The sequence below is a fragment of the Canis lupus genome, chromosome 8 (genome assembly GCF_048164855.1).
Source record: "Canis lupus baileyi chromosome 8, mCanLup2.hap1, whole genome shotgun sequence".
Lineage (NCBI taxonomy): Eukaryota > Metazoa > Chordata > Mammalia > Carnivora > Canidae > Canis > Canis lupus.
The window spans coordinates 28,433,261-28,458,036 of NC_132845.1; the positions used below are offsets into that span (position 1 = coordinate 28,433,261).

The 24,776-nt window shown below is 38.2% G+C and overlaps 1 protein-coding gene across 1 annotated transcript in view; it reads left to right on the forward strand.

Annotated features, from left to right (window-relative positions):
• Positions 1–24,776, forward strand: part of SLC30A7 (solute carrier family 30 member 7) — a 90,687-nt gene that overhangs the window by 57,957 nt on the left and 7,954 nt on the right. The window contains exons 9-10 of the mRNA XM_072834711.1: positions 11,260–11,350; positions 17,131–17,280. Of these exons, the coding sequence (XP_072690812.1) occupies positions 11,260–11,350; positions 17,131–17,280 (241 nt within the window). The remainder of the gene's footprint in view (positions 1–11,259; positions 11,351–17,130; positions 17,281–24,776) is intronic.

Consider the following 24,776-nt stretch of genomic DNA (forward strand, 5'->3'; position numbering starts at 1 on the left):
CTTTAAAAAGAAGGAAATGGGGGCACCTGGGTGGCTCAGTGGTTAGGCATCTGCATTGGGCTTTAAAAAATAAAAAAGGAAAAGGAAATGCTGCTACATGCTAAACATAGGTGAATCTTGACATTATGCTAAGCAAAATAAGCCAATCCAAAAGGGGCAAGTACTATATGAGCCCATTCAGATGAAATATGTAAAGTAGTCAGAATTATAGAATCAATGTAGAAAGGTGGTTGGGAAGGGCCAGAGACAGTGTTTAATGGGTATAGAAGTTCACTGTTACAACATGAAAAAGTTGTAGAGATCTTTTGCACAACATTAATGCTACCATTACTGAAAATGTTTAAGATGGTAAACTTAGGTGTTTTATCATAATAATAAAAGAATAGGGAAGACCTCTATATAGTAATATGTGATTTTCAAGATATATTACTAAAAAAAAACTTTGAGGGAGTGCCTGGGGGGCTGAGTCAGTTGAATATCCGACTCTTAGCTCAGGCCTTGATCTTGGGGTTATGAGTTCAAGTCCTGTGTTGGGCCCAGCATGGAGCCCACTTTAAAAAAAAAAAGCAACACTTTGATAATGCAGCATGTGCATGCTATACAGGTGTATAGCTTAAGACGTGTAAAAGTAGCTCTGCTACCTTTAATATAAGCAGAAGAGGAGATACACATATAACATGCATGTTTTCTTACAAATTTCCAAAAGAAACTAGAAGGGTAAACCAAAAGCAAATATAATATGTTTACCTCTAGGCAGAGGGAAAGGATTAGAAGTGAGACTATGAATATTTTTTTTAAATATACTTTTGACTTTGGAATCATTGACATTTTTAGCCTTTAAAAAAATAAAATAGGGTGGGGGAGGGGTAAGTGAGATAAAGGGGATTAAGAGTATACTAATCACAATAAGCTCTGAGTAATATGTAGAATTGTTGAAACACTATATTGTACACCTGAAACTACTATAACACTATGTTAATTGATTGGAATTAATATTAAAATTTTTTGAAATACAATTTTTATTGTTTTGTTATTGTAAGTTTTTAAAGGTCAAAACCATATTAAGTTGTTTCAACTCTGATACACTTATTCATACACTTTTTTTCCTTTTTTTTCACTTGCTGCCAAAAGAAAAAAAGAATAGTCCCTCTTGGTTTTTCAATTTTAATGTTCATTGCTAATTTGTGTGTAATTAATTTCTAACTCTCCTCCATTAGCTATAGCCTGCACTTAAGTTATTGTGTTCTTGTTTAATTAATCCTTAGAAAAACATGATTTCTACCCCTATCTCACCAACTAAGTATTTTCATGTAGTCAGTATCCAACGTAATGTAGCACTTAGAAACCTACCTTGAGATACTCAATAAAAAGTCTCTTCTCACAGTGCTATTTTAAAAGTTTGATTTGGGTAAACAATTTAATGAGGGTCCTTTTGCCTTAGCTTTGTATTTCTCATGTTTGGTTTACTTTTCACAAACGTGAATTTGGAAGTTATCATTGAGGATGAGCCCTTCATGGTAACTAGGTGTCAGGGATTTGCTTCTATTCAAGTTTTGACAGTACCAATCAGCTCTCAGCTGGTGGAAAACATTTATATCCTTATTACTACTCCTCTTTTCCTGGGCTTTTAAATTTCTTTTTGGGGTCCAGGCTTCCTGTGCACTTTGAAGATCAGCTTTTCCTGTAAAGTCAAACCTCTCGTATAGGCAAATGTGCTCTGTGAGTACTAGCAAAGCCATGTTGGTGATTTCATTGGAAGAAATATTGTGCAGTGGTTAAGAGCATTTGCTAAAAGCAAGTGCCTGGGTTCAAATCCTGGTTTCACCATTTAGCTGTGTGACCTTGGGCAAGGCGCCTAAGCCTCTCTGTGCCTCAATTTTTCAACTTCAGAGTGGGGTTAATAGTAGTACCTACCTCATAATTTGTCATGTATGGAATAAATGGGTTAAGATATATAAAGTCTAGAACAAATTGGTTTAAAAAAAAAAATTGGGAAGCATTGTGTGTTAATTGCTTGCCTACCTTTCTTCCCAAAGGAATGCTTTTGGAAAGCAGGTACCACCATTCACTTAAATGGTCTCTCTGTTATGATGGTTAACATACCCTTTTTTCCCCCCAGTTAACTGACCTTCATTCCTTCATTATCAAGTGGGGAAAAAAGAGAGAAAAGAGGGAAAGAATAAAAAAATACAAATAGTTGGGGACTGCCTCCTTCATTTAAGAGGGCAGGGAAGTTGCTGCATATTAACGACGCCCCTTTGCTACTTGTCTCTGGTGTCCTTCATGGATGCAGGATTTCTTCAGAGGACCACACTCTAGAAGCAAAGCTCCATTACTATATGGTGAGGAAATATTATGGCTTCAACACCACATAGATTGAATCAGTTACACGTAGATCCTTCTTTAACTCACACTAGACAGATACAGTTTAGCCCAGATTCCTAATAACCTTGTTGAACCTAGAGATTAATCAGCACTTTGGTTCCATTCCTTTTGGATTTTTCTTACTGAACTCAATGTCTTTTTGTTCTGAGTTAAAACTTCTGATCATTGAAGCTATCTGAATGATAATTAATTTGATTTTGATAGTTGTGATAAATATTTCTTGCCATCTTATCTGGTTTTTCTAAGCAAGATCCTGTGTCTTCACCTCTGTACTGTTTTCAAAATACAAATTTCCTTAAAGAACTTCATCTCCTGCTTTTGTCCATTCTGCAACTGCATTCACATGGGTTGTAGAAATAGTGAGGAGGATCTTCCAGGTCTCATTATCTTTTTAATACAAGTGTTACCATATTTAATTCACAAATAATGTGAATTTATTCCTGCACAGTCTTCTCAAAACTAGGTATTTTGTGGCTCTTTTTGCCCTCTTACTTCATTGGTTCCATTGTCTCTTCCCAGTTCTTACCTCTTGACAAGACATCAGTGTAAATTTGCATTCATTTTTTTATCTGCACCTTTGTTCATTATGGCTGCATCATAGATCATTTAATCAATTCTTTCTTACATTGCTGGTGTGGTTTTAGTTTCTTATTCATGAGAATGAAGAAAAGAGCCTTTATAACATAAATCGCAAATCAAGTATTGGGAATGATGATTGCTTCTTCCTAAGCAATTCTTTCTCACTTGTACTTGAACAGAGGATAAGATACTATTGCTTCTATCTGTTAGGAATTCTTTTGGGGAGTGACTAAATTGAGGGAACCTTTATTGTTTTGTTATTTAGCTGTTACTTTGAATGGTTGAAAGTCCTATCAAACAAAGGCTGTTCTGTATTCTTAAAATCTTCCACTGTGTTTGAAATTTTAAAATAGATTATACATTCAGCAGACATATGCCAATTACTTATTAAAGTCCAAGTCCTGTGCTGGGCACTGGGAATAACAAGAACCATGACATGATCTCTGACTCTAGAAGACTTAATCATGATGAGACACTGTAGCGTAGTGCAGAGATCTTTAGCGTTGGAATTGGCACATCCAGCTCTGCCTCTTGCCAGTGTGTAACAAAGAGCAAGTTGTCTTAATCTCTCAGAGATGGTTTTCTCTTCCATCAAATAAGAGAGTTGGCCTAAGTATCTCAAAATCTTGCCTATATCTGACATTCTGTCATTTCAGAATGGGATGTTTTCATTAAGGTTCCTTAAGGCTGGTGTGAAGATCAAATAAAAAATTTATAAAGCACTTTAAAAACTATTAAGTGTTGCCTAAACAAAGGCATTGCTAATTATTTACTAATTTGACATTATTTACTAGTGCTTTTGGTCCAAAGTCCAGACGCATTAGATGTTATACCGAAGTTCCAGAAGTTTAAGGAAAAGGAGGACCTTTTCATGACTTTGGCTCTGAGTTCTGGGGGTATTTTTATGGTATCTGATTATCACCATTATTGGCAAAAGTAGATACTCTGTAAATGTGCATTGATTTAAACCATAGGTTTTGAAACTCAGTATAAATATAAGGTAAACCACAATCCCTGTGGTTTGGAGTTCTCTTCTATATTAGCCCCACGCTGGGCTTGGTCTCATAACTCTGAGATCATGACCTGAGCTGAAATCAAGAGTCAGGACCTTAACTGACTGAGCCACCCAGTTGCCCCTGCATTATAATTCTTGAAATTCTGGGTTAATATAGGTAATTGTTCATCGCTATGAAATAATTGTATTTGTGCAAATATGACTGCATATTTATAGCTTGCCATTGGACTACTGTGTCTAAATGTATATTTCAACTTTGGGTCACTTTTCTTTGGCTTTTTGTCCACTGAACATTTTCAAGTATATGACATATATCAGACCTTTGAATTTATGGGTTCTTTAAGAAGTACAACTATCTTTTTCTAGGTTCATAGATTGCAAGAATCCCTAATAATATGGAGAAGGACTGAGCCCATAAGCCAAGTTAAAATGTAATCATGTTTTAATTATTATAAGAGATGTTTATTCTCAGATATAAGTAGTAGTTTCAGCTCTCTGAAATTTTTTATTGCTAAGCATTATAGTTATCACTAGTGTGTTCTTCAAAAGTTTTCATATGTATGCCCTTTTCTTTTGTTTGGCTTGTTCATAATTACTGCTAGATAATTTACTGTTGAAATGGTGAGACTTTCACTAAAAACTACTTCTAAAGTGAAATTTGAATATAGTTTCATTTGCAAAGTTACTGGCAATAAAAAGTAATAACTACTGCTTATTTAATCTGTTAGCATTTAAGCCTACATTAAGTTTATGTTTATGACTGTATGATTATAAATTTGATTTACCTTCAGCTTTTGAAGAATAAAACCATTACCCTGTTTTACTGGTAAACTCATATACCTAATGACTCATGTCTTTATATATGCTAGGAAAATGGTGTTTCATTGTTAACGTTAGAATTGAGTTAGTCAACCAGAAGTGAACCTCTAATTGTTTCCAAATGCTTACTTTTTGGGTTTGGATGCAGCTCTAAGTGTTAGCTCAGTCAGGAATTTGCTAAGCTTGTCTTTTTCCCCATATCCTTTCATTATGGGTAGATAGATCCATGCTAAAATCTGTTTTATGATTTCCCATTACGATAGTTAATCAGAAAAATATGGACACAAACTCCTGAGCTAAACACAATTTTAAAAGGCAAAAATAAAGTTTCTGCAGGTTTCTTTTACATTTTTATGATCTTTGAAATTGTTATAGAAATTGACCTTGGTTCTAAATTGCGTATCACCATGAGACTTAGCAAGCACCTTTCTCCTTCCACCACAGTTTCATGACCACAGTATCGTTATAGCTGAAATCCTTGCATAATTTCAGAAGACAAAGTTAGACAGAATTAGTGTGACACATCAGTGTGCTTTCATGAAATGCTTGCTGCTGTTAAATGTAAACATTTTATTAAAATCCTACTCTTTAAAAAAAAAAAAAGAAGAAGAAAAGGGGCAGCCTTGGTGGCCCAGCGGTTTAGCGCTGCCTTCAGCCTAGGACCTGATCCTGGAGACCCGGGATCGAGTCCCGCGTCAGGCTCCCTGCATGGAGCCTGCTTTTCCCTCTGCCTGTGTCCCTGCCTCTCTCTCTCTCTCTCTCTCTCTCTCTCTCTCTCTCTCGTCTCTCGTGAATGAATTAATAAAATCTTAAAAAAAAATTTTTTTTCTACTGAAGCAGGCAACCATTTTGAATTTTATAATACAGCAAAATCAGTAAATACCTCATTGACCCTTACCAAAAAAATACACTATTCTAATTATTTCCTTATATCAGTTATGATATCTTTTATTTAGTTATTTTAAAATTAACTTTATTAAAATGTTTATTTGCATTATGATTCTTTTTTGTCGTTTTGTTTTTGAGAGAGAGCGCACACACAAAAGCTTGAGCAGGGGGGAGGGGGCAGAGGGAGAAATCTTAAGCAGACTCCTTGTACTTGCTGAGTGTAGAGCCCCAGACAGACTTGATTTCATGACCCTGAGATCATGACCTGAGCCAAAATCAAGAGTTGGAGACTTTAACCAACTGAGCCAACCAGGATTATGCATTACGATTCTTGAACTCAGTGTTAAAATGAATGATCTCTAAATTCCCTATTAATTTTAATAGTTTGTTATCTGTGATCATGGAACTTCACCAGTTCTAGAATCTTCAAACTAAGGTTCACATGTGAAAATAAATTTTATGAGAAAAGGGAAAATATAGCTTGCTTGCTTGCTTCCTTCCTTCCTTCTTCCTTGTTTCCTTCCTCCTTCCTTGTTTCCTTCCTTCTTTCCTTCCATTTTAAACAAATGTGGTGTCAGGGAGTATCTGGCTTTAGGAGGCAACATACACAGAATATAGACATAAAAATTTGAACAAAGGTTTGGATAAGGGCAGCCTGGGTGGCCCAGCGGTTTAGCGCCACCTTCAGCCCAGGGTGTGATCCTGGAGACCCGGGATCAAGTCCCACGTCAGGCTCCCTACATGGAGCCTGCTTCTCCCTCTGCCTGTGTCTGTGCCTCTCTCTTTCTCTCTGTGTCTCTCATGAATGAATAAATAAAATCTTAGGGGAAAAAAAGGTTTGAATAAATTTATAGATGGTTCTGGATGACTTAAGAGACTATTAGGAGAATGTCCTTAAGGTTTGAAGGTTGATCTCTTCAAGGATTATTAAAACTTGGACTCAGTCATCTCTTTATTGTGTTTTAGCTCACACAAAAGTTAGAAAAATTAGACTGTACCTAGGTATTCTAAAATATTAGGTATTACAAAAGTTATGATACCCTTTTTTGATATATAAAAGTAACCTTTCATTTCCACATATATTCTTGCACTAGTATTCCTTGTAGTTTGACCATTTTTTTCTTATCAAATGAAAAATGAAGATGGAAGAAATTGCCTATTTAATCCACTTCCTTGTTTTACAGATGAGAAAACTGACGCTCTAGAAGGCTGTGCAATTTGTCCAGTTATTTAATGGCAGAATTAGAACCCAAGTATCATGTTTTCTATTTGAGTGCATTTTCCACCTCAGATATCTTCAGGCATCATTAGCAATTCCTTGGGATAAAGATTGAAAAGGAAATTATCAAAATAGTTTAATTTTTCTATATGCCTCCTAGACAGTCATAAAAACCCCTCTATTTTCTCAAACTTTTTTCTTATTCTAGGAGGACCATTTTGGTGCTTCACTTTCTAAAAAGTACAGTAAGGAAGGTAGGAAAACATAAAAATTGTAAGTTAGATATAAAAACATTCCATGACTGATCCTTCCTTTTTCCTGAGAAATGATGGAGAGAGGAAAGAAAAATGTCATAATGGTTGAATTATACCTTGTGAAACTACCATCATGTTTTTCTTTGTCTTTTTTATAAACCCAGGGCATCCTTACCTGTATAATACCAATAGATAGGAACAAACGCAGCTCTTCAGGTCAGATGAAGGAATTACTGATATTCCTTTACTGTCAAATCCTTAATCCCACTTCCAGTTTCTATCCATTTCCTCATTTTTTTTCCCTCTAACATTACCATAGGTATCAGAATTTTTTTTTTTAGGAGCACAGAGAGGACATTTCATAAAGTTTGGAGAGCAGTTTGGGATCAGGAAATATATCCTAGAAGGGGTGACACTTGAGACTTTAAAAAAAGAATAGAAACCAGAGTAGGGCAGTTTAGGAACATTCTAGGCAGAGCTGACATCATGAACAAAGCATAAAAAGAAGGAACAGCCAAAAGTAAAGTGCAAATGTGTTTGTTTAGAGGGCTTAAAATATGGGACTCCTGGGTAGCTTCATTGGTAAAGCATCTGCCTTCAGCTCAGGTCATGATCCCAGGATTCTGGGATTGAGCCCCACATCAGGTTCCCCGGTCAGTGGAGAGTCTGCTTTTCCTTCTTCCTCTGAACCTACCCACTGCTTGTGCTCTTGCTTGCTGGCTCTCTCTCAAATAATCTTTTTTTAATCTTTAAAAAAGGGGGGGGGGCTTAAAATGAGAAGCGAGAATTGATAGGAAGGGCAGCTAGCTAGGCGAGGCAGATCTAAAAATATACCATTTTAAAGAGTTTACATTTAATCCCCAAGGTATTGAGGAGCTTTTATGGGATTTTTTTAATGGGGAAGGGATAGGATCAGATACTGATTTTAGATAGTCTAATAGTTTTATAAAGAATGGTTGTAGTCGTTACCTAAGGATACATAACAAATTATACAAAAACCCAGTAGCCAAAATAATAGGCCTTATCTTATAGTTTATCGTGGCTCAGGAACCTGCTCATAGCCAACAAGGCTCTCTGGCTCAGGGTCATTCATAAGGTGACAGCCAGGGCTACAGTCATTCCAAGGTTCATCTGGGAGAGAATCCACTTCTAAGCTCACTGAAGTGGTTGTTGAAAGTATTGAGTTCCTTTTGTGCTATTGGACTGAGGCTCTCCATTCCTCTCCAGAGGCATCCTGCAGTGCCTTGTCACTTGGGCCTCTCTGTAGAATACCTCAGAGCATGATAGCCAAGAGTGAAAACTAGAGCAGAGTGAACAAGATGGAAGGCAGAGTCTTTTAATCTGATTTTAGAAGTGTCATCATGTCACTTTCGCTGTACTTTTTTCTTTTTTTTTTTTTTTTTGTACTTTTTTCATTAGCAGCAAGTGCAAGGTCCAGTCCACACTCAAGAGTAGGGGATTACACATGAACATGAGTACTAGGGAGGCATGGGCCATTGGGATCCATCTTCGAAGCTGCCGATCACAGTGGACTTGAAATAAGACTAGAGGCAAAAATGGCCCACTTGGGAGGCTATTATAATAACCCAAGTGAAGATGAGATTATTGTAGACGTGTAGTAGAATGAAGGGGAGGGAATGGAGTCAGGAAGTATTTAGGATGTTACATCATGAGAACTTGGTGATTTAGAGCATGGGAGTTTTAAGGGAGAAGGAGGATTGAAGGGTGGCATCTAATGATTCTTAGCTCTTAATCTGACTAAAGAATGTTTTCATTTTGAACGTGACTTAACCTCCTATCTGCATTGAGTTTTTCATCTTCACTACTGCCATTCCCTCCACACTTCTTGTCTTTCGGATTTTGTCTCTTGATATTGCTTCACTATTTTCTTTTCTTTTTTTTAAGATTTTATTTATTTATTTGTTGATGAGAGACAGACAGAGAGAGAGGGAGAGAGATAGAGGGAGAAGCAGGCTCTTTACAGGGAGCCCAATGTGTGACTCGATCCCCAGACAGGGATCACACCCTCAGCCAAAGGTAGATGCTCAACCGCTGAACCACTCAGGCATCCCTGCGTGCTTCACTATTTCTTCACTATATCCAGTTAGACACCAGTTATTTCTCTCAGTATCTGTTTGATTTTCCTAGTTGTTTCTGTTCCTGTCTTACTCATTATCCAAGTACTTATTACTGTGCACAGAAAGTGTGGGAGTGGACTTGTAATTGCTTCCCTGTAGCCATTGCCTATCTTCAGTCTAGATTTCTCAAGCATCTAATATTTATATACCTATCATTGATTTAACCAACAGGTATTTATTGTGGGCCCACTTTCTGACCAGAACTTTACTTGGCTTCCTTGGGAATATAATTGTGAACAAGACAAGCACTGTCTCTGTTCTCATTGTCTTCGTTCTTTTAATGTCTTTTCCTTTCCACCTGTCAGAAATATCACTAAGTTTGGGAGCACCTGGCTGGCTCAGTCAAAGGAATATATGACTTTGATCTAGGGGTCCTGAGTTCGAGCCCCATGTTAGGTGTAGTGGTTACTTAAATAACAATTTCTTAAAAAAGAAATATCACTAATTTGTGTGGTACATTTTAACTTCTGCCTTTCTTGAAATGTATGTATGTTCCTTTTATCTCCATCTCCTACAGCTGTAACTAGGAGGGGTTTTACTTTGGAAATTTTGAGATTCTCCAAGTGTAAAAGAGAACACTAGCTTAAGCTATTAAGTTAAGGAAGCTATGTCTGACCTTTCTCTCAGTCTGGGTAGAGCAGTGCCTTGCCACCCTGACTCACTGGAATCATGTGGAGAGCTTTTTAAAACCAGATGCCTTGACCTTCTCTGAAAGATTCTGATCTAATATGTCAGAAATAAAAACAAATAAGAGTAAGGTGAATTTGATATCTAGATACTAAGAGAACTATTGCATTAGAGTCACTCTCATCATTATACTGTTAATTGTTTCTGTACATTTATCCAAATAGCTTAAAGCAGTAATTTCCACATATTGCTGGAAGACTAGCTGCATCAATACACACAGACATTTGGGCCCTATCACTAAAGGTGTTGATACACTTGGATCTGTGGTTATATCCAGGCTTCTGTATTTTTTATTTTTTTATTTTTATTTTTTTAAAATATTGTATTTATTCATGACAGACACGGAGGGTGGGGAGGGCAGGGACACAGACAGAGGGAGAAGCAGGCTCCATGCAGGGAGCACGACGTGGGACTAGATCCCGGGTCTCCAGGATCAGGCCGAGCCACCCGGGCTGCCCATGTATTTTTTAAATAATGAAAGAAGACTGATATAAATTTTTAAAAATTAAAGAAAAATAAGGGATACCTGGGTGGCTCAGCAGCAGCCACCCGGGCTGCCCATGTATTTTTTAAATAATGAAAGAAGACTGATATAAATTTTTAAAAATTAAAGAAAAATAAGGGATACCTGGGTGGCTCTGCCTTCAGCTCAGGGTAAGATCCTGGGATCCAGGATCAAGTCCCACATTGGGCTCCTAACGGGGAGCCTGCTTCTCCCTCTGCCTGTGTCTGGCCTCTTTTTCTCTGTGTCTCTCATGAATGAATAAACAAAATCTTTAAAAAAAATTTTTTTAATTAAAGAAAGACTGATATATAATTGAGTTGTAAAAATATTAGATGAATGGACTAATGTACCATATTAATTTTTTGTGTATTCCTTTACATGCTATTCAGTTACATACATGTAAATATTTGATAAACATTAAGGACCAGTCAGCCATGATATGCCTTATGGATTACTGTGGAAGATTCTGGCCAATTGAAGCCATATTTTAGATAGCAGTTGAGTAACTGCTATGTTTAGATTTTTAGATGTTCCAATACTATTCAGTAATACGGTTTCGTGTTTTATACATTGATGCATTTTATCTGGCTCTTTTATTTAAGAAAAAACTTAGTGATCACATGAAAAATTTAGAAAGACTATCTGCTTTTTCCTCATACTATTCTGATCAATCTTGTTATATTCTAATATAGAGAGTTACATTATTACTTTCTTGCAGAATAGGATTGTCAGAATGTAGCTTTAATAAATTTTTTCTTTCTTTTCTTTAGTGTTATTCCTCTTTTAAGAGAGTCTGTTGGAATATTAATGCAGAGAACTCCTCCATTGTTGGAAAATACTCTGCCTCAGTGTTATCAGAGGGTAAGTTTCAGAGCTTCCAAACCATTAGATTTTATGTTGTTTCCAAGCTGTTAGGGTTTTTAACTTTTACAAATATGGGTAGCATATGTGTATAATTTAGTATTTCTTCCAAGATTGAATACTAACCATGAGTGCCATTTGTACAAACCAGAATAAAATCATTGGAAAATATTGAGCTTTACTAAAGAAAATGTGGTAGAAATTGTCCTCACTTAGAATTTGAACAGTTCTTTTAAAATATAGATACAAATTCCAGATGATATAAGTATTTATTCAACATATTTTTTTGAGTTCCTATTTTGTCTCAGATATCCTAATAAGGTACTAAGGGTATAAGGAAGGATAAGCAAGACAGACAGTGTGTCTGCGTCAGTGTTTACGATCTAGTGGGGAAAAACAGGCACTAAGCAATAAATTGATAAATAAGAAAATATCCATGATAGTTACTGTAACTGAAATAAAGTCATATGGTAGACATGGATGATTACCTTAGATTCACTCAGGAAGTCATATTAAAGAAAACTGAAACCTTGATGACAAGAAGGAGCCAGCCTTACGAAAATCCTGGAGAAGAGTGTTTCAGGCAAAGGAACACTTTATGCTAATGCAGAAGTTCTACAGCTGGAACTCATTTAGAGTTGTGAAGAACAGAAGAAAAAGCCACTGTGGCTAAAGGATTATCAATAAAGGGATGAGTGGCTGGAAAGAATGGTTGGGGCCAGATCGTACAGAGCTTGTGGTCTTACTAGGAGGTTTAGATTTAATTTTAATCCAGTGGGAAGTATTAGAAAGCTTTTAGGCAGGGAGAGTGTCATAAAACTAATGTTTTTAAAAGATTATTCTGCTTGCTACTGGAGAACAAATTCTAGAGAGAATGAAAGCAAAGAAAATCAGTTATAAAGCTCTTGTCATCTAAGTGGGGAGAAATGGTGGTTAGGACTACAGAGGGAGTAGTGAATATGGAGGTAAGGACACATCTGGGATAAATTTTTAGAGATGGATTATATTAATGGAGGGGAGAAAAAGTGTTGACTCTCAACTAGGTAGATGCTGGTACCATTTGCTAGGGTTAAGGTTGTGTTGATGCAGGTTTGAGGATGGAAAATCCCCCCAAATCAAGAGTTCTCTTCTGGATATGTTAAAATTGAAATGCCGCTATATTCCCAGGGGAAATGTCAGTGACGTAGTGGGATATACAAATCTGGTGTTTTAGAGACAGATTAGTACTAGGAAGAGTTTTGAAGCGTTAATAAATGAATAATTTTTAAAATATGAGGATTATGTGAGATTCCCTTGGGAGAATTAAGCTATCTTCTTTTTAGCTCTCCATTCAGCTCCAGGTTTACAGCACAGGTGGTGGAAAGGCAGGAAAAGGAGTGGCTAGGAAGGAAGCTGGAAAACGAGAAGAGCAGAGTCTCTCAGAGCTGAGGAAGGAAGCAGTAGTCCACTTTCTGTAGAGCAAGCAAGGTAGGAATGGAGAGTAATCATCAACCGACTTCGTGAACTCAGCTAATGACCTTGATGAGACCAGTTTCAGAGGCGTTTGGAGAGGAGAGCATGATTTGAGTAGCTTAAGGAAAAAATGAATAGTAACTACAGACAACTCTTTTAGGAAGTGTTGTTGTTAAAGGAAGCAAATAAGTGAGTTGGCAGCCTGAGTATGGACGTAGTATCAGAGCAGGGGCTGTTTGTTTTTAAAATAGGAGATTCTAGAGTAGTGCTATCCCATAGAACTTTCCCCAATAACAGAAATACTGTATAGTCTACACTGCCCAGTATGAAAATCACAAGTAAAATGTGGCTGTTGAGCACCTGATGTAAGGCTAGCACAACTGATTTTTTAATGTATTTTAATTCTCCTGTATTTAAACAGCCATATGTGTCAGGTGATTTCCATATTACACAGTGCAGTTCTAGAGCATGTTTGTTATTGTTAGGAAAGGGCCATCCTAGAGAAAGAAATTTTTTTTTAATTTTTATTTATTTGTTTATGAGAGAGAGAGAGAGAGAGAGAGAGAGGCAGAGACACAGGCACAGGGAGAAGAAGCAGGCCCCATTCACCGGGAGCCCGACGTGGGATTCGACCCCGGGTCTCCAGGATCGCGCCCTGGGCCAAAGGCAGGCGCTAAACCGCTGCGCCACCCAGGGATCCCATAGAGAAAGAAATTGATGATACGTTAGTAAAGGTTGCAAGAATGAAGCTCTTGAGAAGATGAAAAAGGATTGAACCATGGGTACCTGGATAGCTCAGTTAGTTAAGCAGCCAACTCTTCATTTCAGCTCAGGTCATGATCTCAGGGTGGTGGGCTGTTTGAACTCCCGAGTAGGTACAGAGCCTTTCAGATTCCCTCTCTGCCCCTCCTTCATGCCTTCCCTCCCCACTTACATGCTCTCTCACTCACTCTCTTAAAAAAAAAAAAAAAAAAAAAAGATAGAACCAAAAGCACTGTGGAGAAATTCAGTGTAGATGGGAGCCAGGGATGGCATATCCCTAGAAGAGAGGCAGAAAGTGCTGACATATTTGAGGATCAACTGGTGGATTTGGTGGTACAGGATAAGGGATTTTTTTTTATGTACTTCTATTTTATCATTTATAAGGGAGTGTAATCAAAAAGATTAGAATGCCGGAGGAAAAAGGAGAAGGTATAAAAGGGTTTTTTTTGAGATAGGGAAACCGAATTGTTGCCCATTTGACATTTGTGGTTATGATTTTAAGGTAGGGTAGTCATCTTAACTGTGGAAGAGAAAGGGGCAGTTTATGGATGCTTACTATAAGCTGCTCCCTGTACTAATTGCTTTATGTATATCATTTCTGGTCTTCATTACATCCACACAGGCTAAGTTTTATTTTTCTTTCTATAGTAAGATTGAGGTTTAGAGAATTTAAGTAACTCATGCAAAGTCACAAATGCTAGTGGCTGGGCAGCCCGAGTGGCTCAGCGGTTTAGTGCCTGCCTTTGGCCCCGGGGCGTGATCCTGGAGTCCCAGGATCGAGTCCCACGTTGGGCTACCTGCATGAAGCCTGCTTCTCCCTCTGCCTGTGTCTCTGCCTCTCTCTCTGTCTCTCATGAATGAATAAATAAAATCTTTAAAAAAAAAAAAAAAAAGGCAAACAAATGCTAGTGCTGAACCAGGATTCCAATCCATGTCCATCTGATTCGGAAGCTCATGCCCTTTCTATTTTACCCATTGTCAGAGTAGGAAAAGTTTCTATAACTATGCTTTCCCCTATTTTTTAACTTGAGGAGAGTTAAAGCCAGTTTGTATAGGAACATTGCTTAGTCTTAACTACAAGAGGACTTGCATTCTTAGAGGTAGAAGAGCTCTATTTATACTTAGTTGGTTGTTTCATTCACAGGAGACCATCCCATGAGGATGCCATTCAGAAAAATGTAGGGTGATAGCAGGTTCAAGCCACTATGTCATCAGAGTCCTGAAAGAGAAGAAGTCCACCTTGACCTTTTCCCAGTAAAAGCATTTTAAAAAGGGCACAGTGGGTGTTGTCTCAAATTTCCTACCAACTGCTTAGGAGTTTATAGAACTACATTCATCAAATTCTGATAAAAATGAATATGTTTGTTAGATCTCAGTTCAACTTTTTAATTAACATCCCAAATAGGAAAAAAAACAAAAAACAAAACAAAAAAACAAACAAAAAAAACATCCCAAATAGGCTGCTTAAAAATTAGAGAATCTCAGAATTGAAAAGATCTCGTCTTTTTGTTAATAGGTATTCTAACAGGTGTGAGGTGGTATTTCATTGTGGTTTTTGACTTGCATTTCCCTGATGATTAGTGAGTTGAGCACCTTTCACTGTTGGCCATCTGTATATCTCCTCTGGAAAAATGTCTATTCTGATCCTCTGTCCATTTTTCAATCAAATAGTTTGGTTTTTTACTATTGAGTTGTGTGAGTTCTTTTTATATTTTGTATATTAACCTCTACCTTTTCAGGGGTATTTTACCTTTTCAATTTTTAATGGTCTTTCACATTTTCTATTTTTTTCTCGTCATGGCATTTTCTACATTTCCAGAAACTTATCCATTTTGTCTGGGTTTTCAAATTGTGGGGTTTTGTGTGTGCGTGTGTGTATTACATATATACTGTATATTGTATATATATTATACACACAATTTACCAAGCACTTACTTGGGTTAGGCACAGTTTTAGATGCTAAGGATACAAAACATAAAAAGAATAAAAATAAATCCCTGCCCTTATCAAGCTTAAGTTCTGCTGGAGAGGCAGGCAGGCAATAAAAAATCTAAATGATAAATGAATAATGCAGTGTGTGAGATTATGCTCCATAAAGCAAAACAAAGCAGAGAAACATAAAAGTGAAAACATTATTTTAAGTAAGAGAATACCAAGAGTACGAGAGTTACAGTAACTGACTGAGAAGATGACATCCAAGTAAAAACCCAAACAAAGTGGACTGAGTAGAAATCTGGAAGGAAGGACACTTCAGGCAGAGGGAATGGCAAGTGCTCCGAGGCAGGAGTGTGCCAGACTTCTCAGCCAATGGTGAGGAGGCTGGTTTAGCTGAGGAAGAAGGAGCAAGGGGACGCAGGAGACCATGTGATTAGAAAACAAGCAAGTCATGTGACGACGGGTCCATGTAAGTCGTTGTGCACACTTTGATTTTTGTTCAGAGTAAGGTGGGAAGCCGTTGGAGGATTTTTGAACAGACAAGTGGCAGCATCTGACCTAAAGTAGCAGAATCGCACCAGGGATACTGTGAGGAGAATAGATGGGAGAAGTCCCAGGCCAGAGACACACCGGGTTTACACTACAATATTATTACACTGGCTCTGTTATAATAATCCACACGAAAGATAATGCTGCCTTCAGCTGGGCTGATAGCAGTAGAGACGGTGAGAATTTGTTTGGATTCCACTTAGTGGAGATACTTTGTATATTCACAAGCTACTACACATTCATATAATATTCCCTTTTATGGTTTTTAAAATCCGTTGTTTGTAGGCGTTCTCCTTTTTTCATTCTGGTTTCTGTTTTTGTTTTTTAATTTGTCTTGCCAGTGGTTGTCAGCCTTCGGTTATGGAAACTGTAAGGAACCACTGGAAACACTGAGAGATGTCCCTCTTCTTTTTGTTGTTGCTTGATTCAGAGAAGGGTGTATGTTGGCATTTAGCTCCTTGGGGGCTTCGGGATGCAGAGGGTCCTGTAGTTTCTGACACAGGGAAGAACCGTCCTGTCCAAAATATGTTCCATTTGAGAAGCACTGACTTCTCTACTTCCTTGATCTTCCAAAGAACAAGTTTTTGATACTGTGAATTCTGATAGTTTCTAAATCTCTGGACCATTGATTTCTGTTCTTTATTTCCTTCCTTCCTATTTCTCTGAGTTTACTGGGTTGTTATTCTTCTCATTTCTCAGCTCTTTTGTGTTTATACATGTTCTCTGATCAGTGTACGTGAAAGTGTAAATTTCCGTCTAGGAGCTGTTTCAGCTGTACCCTGCAAATTTTGGTATGTGATTATTCACAAACACCTGCCATGGCACATAATAAGTACTCAATAAGTATTTGTTAATTAATTAAAGCAATCTCTGACCCCTCCTTTGAACTAGGGAATAGAATCTGTATTTTCTGATATATTACATAATAATTTAATAGTATTATAGTTAATAATCTAAATAGCAATTTACCGAACTATGGAATAATAATAATAATAATAATAATAATAAAAACAGTGTACATAATAAAATGAGGGGGCCCTTGTATTTGATTGCGATGTTCATATCTGCCTTTTCTGTTTCAGGTGCAGCAGTTGCAAGGAGTTTACAGTTTACAAGAGCAGCACTTCTGGACCTTATGTTCCGATGTTTACGTTGGGACCTTGAAATTAGTAGTAGCCCCTGATGCTGATGCCAGGTGGATTTTAAGCCAAACACATAATATTTTTACTCAGGTATGACTTTTTCACTAACTTCTCAAGGATTTTTTAATTTATCTGATCAAATATTTACTACATAACATATTAAATATATAAATATATTTATATTATCAAATATTTACTAAACATATTAAATATATAAATATATTTAAATTTTTATAAATACATATTTTTATAAATATTTTATATATATATGCATATATATATCTGTACGCACAATGCTGTGAGGAAAGCATAAAAGTACCTTTTTTCAACCATACAGTCAAAATTGGGAATTCTTATTTTAGTTCTTAAGATAGTCCTGTTCTCTCATTATGCTGATTTGAATTCCTTTAAGTAAAAGTAGATTCTCCTTTACTGTATATCCTTTATAAGACATATTAAATACTGTTTAAAGCCAAGAACTAAAACAACCTTTGGAATGAGAATGATGCCTTGTCAGTGGCTTTAGCTAAAAGTAGATAGACTATGTTAACGTTTTTTGTGTGATAGCAAAGCCATAGTTCTGTGTAATTTAAAAGCTTAATATGGAAAAATAAATAAATAAATAAAAGCTTTAATATGCTGTTGTATTTGGAATCAATTATTCAATGAATGCCTACAGCCAAATTATTTTCACTCGATGCTTATGCTGTCATGAGTTGACATAGTCATGTGACTGATAGTCAATTTAAGAGGGATATATGTTATCCTATATCTGTTGGAAGAATAAGAACATCATGTCAAGAACATCTAGGGGGAGAGTGAGAGAATACAAATTCTTTTTTCATTCTAGTTTACTAGAAATATTTGGCGAAAAATCTAGCCAAAATTATCTAACACATAGATCTAAAGAGGAACTGTTTCCATGCCTTAAAAATCTGTGCTTAAAAACTGGCGTGTGACTCTTGATGTGATGCAGTTAAAGTGTGTGGTACTTTTGCCAGAAATGGTTAATGTGAATCTAATCACTAGCAAACAACCAGACAAATCCAGCTTGTAGAAACTTCTCTAAGACTGTTAGCCTAGATTCTTACCAAGTATCATTGTCATGAAGGGGCAGGGGGGAACGGTGGGGGATTATGCTAGATTAGAGAAGACTTCACAATTAAATGCAATGTGTTATCCTTGATCAAATCTTAGATTGGAAAAAAAAACAAAAAACAGGCACAAAGGAAATTATTGGGTAATTGGGAAATTTGAATATGGACTATGTAATAGTTCATAATAATCGTGTAGGTATGATAATGGATTGTGGTTATCGAAGAATGTTCCCATTCTTAGCAGATCCATGCTGAAGGATTTAGTGGTAAAGGACCAGGATGTCTAATTTTCAAATATTTCAGCAAAGTAAAAAGATTACAAATAAATACACTTAGAGAGAAATAAAGGAAATGTAGCAAAATATTAGCAACTGGTGAATATGGGTGATTTTATTTTTTCAAAATAAAAAAGTTAAAAAAAAATTAAAACTTTGGAGGCTCCTCATTGCCACCAGGATAAAACCCAAACTTTTTAGCATGACCCAAGTAAGTCTTCAGGCCTCCTGCTATTCATTCCCAGATACTTCATACCCTTCCAGATTATTTATTTTTCTGTGTGGGACAAAGATCTTACTCTAACATAGAGGTCCAAGTCAGTTTTTCTCTCTCTGAGGCCTAGAGACCTCTCTAAACCACATTACTTTATCTTGTGATATACATATTTATCTGCAGGTTTCTTCCAAACATCATCATTTTGCATTCCCAATGCTTAGAAAAATGTGCATGGATAGTAAATTTGTTGAAAAAACAAAGTCTTAAAACTGTATTTGACCAACACCATCTTTACTGCTAAGTATGGAAAAATATGGTTGGGTTCCCATTCGTCTTTTTAGCCACAGCATGAAAAGATCGTAATGATACACAGAAATAGATTGACAGAGACAGACGCGTAGACGAAAGGAGAGGGAAAGGATGAGAGGGAGAGAAACAGGACACACCATATTTTCAGACACGGACAACAGAACATAATATGTCTTTATTAATTTTTTAAAGGTTTTATTTATTTATGAAAGACACACAGAGAAGCAGAGACATAGGCAGAGGGAGAAGCAGGCTCCATGCAGGGAGCCCAATGTGGGACTCCATCCTGGGACTCCGGGATCATGCCCTGGGCTGAAGGCGGCGCTAAACCGCTGAGCCACCCAGGCGTCCCTAATATGCTGTTTAAATTCAGGATCTTAGCATAAATTAAATGATCTCTCTTCTCTAATAATGAGAAAGGTATGGTTACGTTCCTTTGGGAATAAGTAATGAAATAATTTTGTGTGTAGACAACAGCAAGGCTAGCTGCTACAAAGCAGTATGCTGGTACCACTTACTCTAGAATTTTAAGAGCTGGGTCTCGGGACACCTGGGTGGCTCAGCAGTTTAGCGCCACCTTCAGCCCTGGGCATGATCCTGGAGACTCAAGATGAAGTCCCACATCGGGCTCCCTGCATGGAGCCTGCTTCGCCCTTTGCCCGTGTCTCTGACTCTCTCTCCCTGTGTCTCTCATGAATAAATAAATACAATAAAATAAAATAAAATAAAAAAAAAGAACTGGGTCTCTTCTTGAACAGACATGCTAAGTCTGCATGACTTCCATGTCTTCGGGACACATGCAAGAACTTCACAGTGTGTCTCCGGCCTTCTCATACCTCCTTCCTGTTTTAGAGGCAAGAAGAAAATGTGGCTGCAAATAACCTTACTTTTCACTGTCATTTCTACATCATCATTCTCTCCTTGACCTTTGTCTCCTAGTTATCAGAGTCCTTCCATCCTCCCAGTGTGGGCTTCTGTTGACCTCCAGGCCATGCCACCATCACTCTTTCTGAGGCGTGGGCCCTGAGTCATGGTTTTCCCTCTGAGAATTAATGCCATTATGTCTAAGTTTAGAAATGCACAAGCAGCCGTGTCTGTGCTCAGGAACTGCTGAAGTTGTAACTGAAGTAGGTGGAGGGGAGGCTCTTCTGGTAACATTAGACATCGTGGCTTTTAAAATGGCCTGATCTGAAAGTTTATTCAGCTGCTTCTTTGGTTTTGGAAACTGTATTTGGGTTTTGAAATTTTTAAGCCCTGAAAAATATTTTCAGCCTTCTCATCAGCCAAGGTCAAGCCCGCTCTGTTTCATTCCTTGTAGAGCAGAGGGCCTGGCAGTGAAGATGGGTTAACCATTTTTTTCCAGAGGGGAGGGGGAATCATCCTCCTAATGACTTTTAATCCGTGCCATTAATGATTTTTTTAAAAGATTTTATTTGTTTATTCATGAGAGACACAGAGAGAGACACAGAGACATAGAGGGAGAAGCAGGCTGCTCCAGTGGAGCCCAACGTAGGACTGAATCCCGGGTCTCTGGGACCATGCCCTGAGCTGAAGGCAGACACTGAGCCACTAGGCGACCCTTGTTAATGATTTTAAAGCTGCTCAGGGATCATGGTTTCAGTTCTGACCTATGCAGGACGGAAGTTCGAAGGACCCAAAGAAGGATTTACTCAGTAACAAGTTCTACCTTTTGGTTTTATGGCATTTTCAGGTATCTTTCTTATAACTGAGCTTAAATCAGAATTTAAGTCATAGTTTTTGGTTTAAAAAGTTGTACTTGGGACGCTTGAGTGGCTCAGGCGTTGAGCATCTGCCTTTAGCTCAGGGTGTGATCCCGGGGTCCCAGGATCGAGTCCCACATCGGGCTTCCTGCATGGAACCTGCTTCTCCCTCTGCCTGTGTCTCTGCCTCTCTCTCTCTGTCTCTCATGGATAAATAACTAATGTTTAAAAAAAAAAAAGTTGTTCTTGTTAAAGTAGAGATATGAAAAAAAGTTTAAACTGAAAAGACTAACCTCGGCTTAAGAATTTCAAGTTTGTATTCTTGATAAAACTATAAGCTTCAGGACTATTTTAGAACTGTTTTATTCTCATTTTCTATGGTATCAGCCTTTAATGGCCAGCTAAGGCTGTGTGTGCATGAATAGAGTAAAACAAGTGAATTGGTGAATTTAGATTTCTTCGGGATTATTAGGTAAGGGATAATCCAATTTTTAAACTACAGGGTTTTCTTTTGGCATAGAAAAAGTTCTCTCTCCCATTCTCCCCTCACTAACTTTTTAAAAATGAGTTCTTGGTTGGGAATTGATGAAATACAAAACTTATATTTAGTCTATGAACAGGAAGAGAAAGTAGGATACTGGATTAAGATGGCAATTTAACCTATTATGGGTCTCTCAAACTTGCTGATATCATCTGTTAATTTTTTTTAATATACTGTTTTGTTAGAAATACTGTTTGAAGAAAAATCTCGAATGTACTTCCGCTTCATTGCCCTCTTCAGTTCCACAAAGCAGAGAAGACAATCCAGCCTAAGTCATGCTATTTACTCCCTGATAGGACTTCGGTCTTGGTTTCTTTCATCTCTTCTCCTCTCCTGCCTATTTGTTTTGCATATTATAAATCCTGAGCCCCCAGCTTCCTGCTGCAGCTTTTTGTGTCCTATCCACTAGCCTCAAAATAGAATTCACCCTGATACCCAGGAAGGAACCAGAAAGCCTCCTCACATGCCCAAATAGGAGTTCCCCAAGTTTCAGGAACCTCCCCGTGCTCCAAGCTGCTGATCCCTTCCTGCCGCCGGAGCTTGGGCAGCGGCTGGGAGAAGCCGCCGCCGTGCTCGTGGCTTTCCGGGCTGTGGAAGGTCGTCATCTTTCCTAAGTGGCAGGGTAAGCGTCCGCCTGCCTGCCCTCCCCTCCCCCCTCCCTCCCCCTCCCCCCTCCCTCCCCCTCCCCTCCTCCCCCTTCCCTCCTCCTCCCGCTTTCCCCCCCCTCCTCCTCCCGTTTTCCCTCCCCCTCCTCCCCCTCCTGTTCCCTCCCCTTCCCCTTCCCTCCCCCTTCCCCTCCCGTTCCCTTCCCCTCCCCCCTCCTCCTCCCCTCCCCTCCCCCTCCCTCTTCCCTACCCCTTCGGTTCCCTTCCCTTCCCTCCCCCCCTCCCGTCCCCTTCTCCTCTCCCTCCCCCTCCCCCTCCCCCATCCCCTTCATCCCGGGTCCGCCAGAACCCAACCTCCCGAGGAGGCGAGGCGGCGCGAACAGCCTGGGGGAGGCCAGCAAGGCCCTGGGCTTGTGGTTTGTATTAATCCGAGCCTCGAGCCCTCGCTGAGCCCTCGCTGAGCCCTCGCTGGTCGGGCTGGTAGGTCGATAGAGGCGGGGGGCGGGGGGGCAGCTGGGCCTTGGGGAGCCCCCCCAGCGCTGTGACCGCTGCCCCGCGCCTCACCCGCGCCTCGGCCACGACAGGTGCTGCTGTTCGGGGCTCACGGAAGGAAGCCGGGCCCAAGCTGCTGCTCGCGACGTGTAATTTTGTCACATTCACTCACCGTTTCACTAATTCCGAGGTGGTTTAGGTTTCACACGAAAGACTAAGGCAATTTTCAAGGCCTCATTTTAAAAGCGTAAAGATTAATGTTACGTGTTCCGTCAGAAACTAAAGTAGAACGTTTCTGTGGAATTGTTAGTATAAACCAGTAATTTTCTACAGCCATATTCTTGTGTATTTTTCTTTTTCCTTTCTTTTTTTTTTTCTTTTGCTTCTGATTTTTTTTTTTCTTTCCACAGCATTGAATTGAATAGTTATAAGCCTAGGGCACCAAGTTAGTATTTATTTTCTTAGGAGCCCGGGCGTTAAAAAGAACAGGCTTGGGGCACCTGGATGGCTCAGCGGGTTAGGCGGCAGCCTTCAGCTCAGGTCATGACCTCGGGGTCCTAGAATCCAGCCCCACATTGAGCTGAGCAGGGAGCCTGCGTCTCCTCCTCCCTCTGCCTCTGCTTGCTCTCTTTCTGTCTCTCTCAAATAAACAAAATCTTTAAAAAATTATAGTCTTAACGATTTTAAAAAGTGTTGACTGAATTATGGTTTATATTACTCTCCTGGCGTAAGACACAATAAATATGATATGGTTTTTACTTTTTAAAGAAAGGGCTTTTAAAGACCAGGCTAGGCTCTGACTCCTGGGGCCGGCCCAGTGGTACCCAGTGGTACCAAGTTTGACGCAACCAAGACCTGTTCTGATCTGCTGAAGTGTTTGTCTCGTATTTATGGTCTGGATAAACTGTATAGAAAACCTAGTTTGCATTCAGGGAGGAGGTGACTCACTATAGGATTCTTTGGAAATTCTGCTTCTCTCTCTACTTTGAAGGACATTGAGAAAGGAACATGGGAAGCTGGAAAACTTGAAGCCATCCCCCTCAGGACAGCTGGCTGAAGCAAAATGACTTTTTCTGTCAGACTGAGCTTTTATGTAAAGCTGTAGCCCCTCAGGGGAAAGATATAAGCTTGAGTAATTAACTCATGATTATGCAAAGAACAATTTACCTAGCCTCTTTGTTTTTCCTCTTTTTTATTGCCTTGGGCTAACCTCATTTCTTATTATCATCTTCATTGTATTGAGACTGGGGGTGAGGGAAGGGCAGGCACAGTAACAGGAGCCCAACTTATTTTGACCATTTTACTTTCATTAACAATTTCGTTAAGAGAGAAAAGGAATTAAGCCAATTTACTTGGGCAGTAGCTGGTTTTTTTTTTCCTTAGGGTTAGATACACAAGAATTTCAAAGAAGAGTTCCTTAGTTATTTTGGAGACCATCTAGGTTGAGTAAAATCAAATAGACTTAGGATGAATCATAATAATTTTTAATAGCCTTTTATAGCATATGAAATCCTTTCTCATATATTCACATATATTCCTTACAGTGGTACCTGAGATGTAACATGGGTTTATTAAATACTTGTCAAATTTTGGATAAACATATAACAGTTTTGTGAAATAAGTAGACTTGGTATCTTTGAATGCTTTTAAAATGAGAAAAACTAAGGTTTGGTTTTAAATCTTAGCTCAAAAATCATACGGATATTAAGCTCTTTTTTTCCTGCCATAAGCCTCTTCAAGGAAAGGCTGCTATTAAGTGTAGTTTCCATAAATTTGAAGAACAAATAACAATTTTGAATAACAACTTTTAACTTGACCACAGCAAGGATTTTTAAATTTTATTTTATTTACTTCTTTTTTTAATAAGGCAAGAAAGCTAAAATGTTTTCTATGTTAGTGACCTTCTAGGGTCTAACCAGCTTTTTATTCCATTTGAATATTCTCTGTTCTTCTCACACATTCATTAGTGTTGTGCAGAGCCTATCCATTTATGCTAGGATAAAAAAAAACATGCTAAGAAGTAGTGTTGATAGATTTTTATCCCCCACTCTGTTTTTTTTTTCCTTTCCATTAATATTCTAATTTACCTTTCATTCTATGGTACTGACAAGAAAATGCTTATTATAGCTACTGTATGCTTTAATTTTTAATTTTAAAAAGTTATTTTTATTTGAAAGAAGGAATTTAGTAGAATTTCTATTCATCTAATAAACAACATTTATTGATCACTTATTATGTGCCAGGCACTATTTGAGGTGCTAGGAGTCAGCAATGAAAAAATGACAAAATCCTTTTTTTTTTTTTTTTTTTGTAGAGATTACATTATATA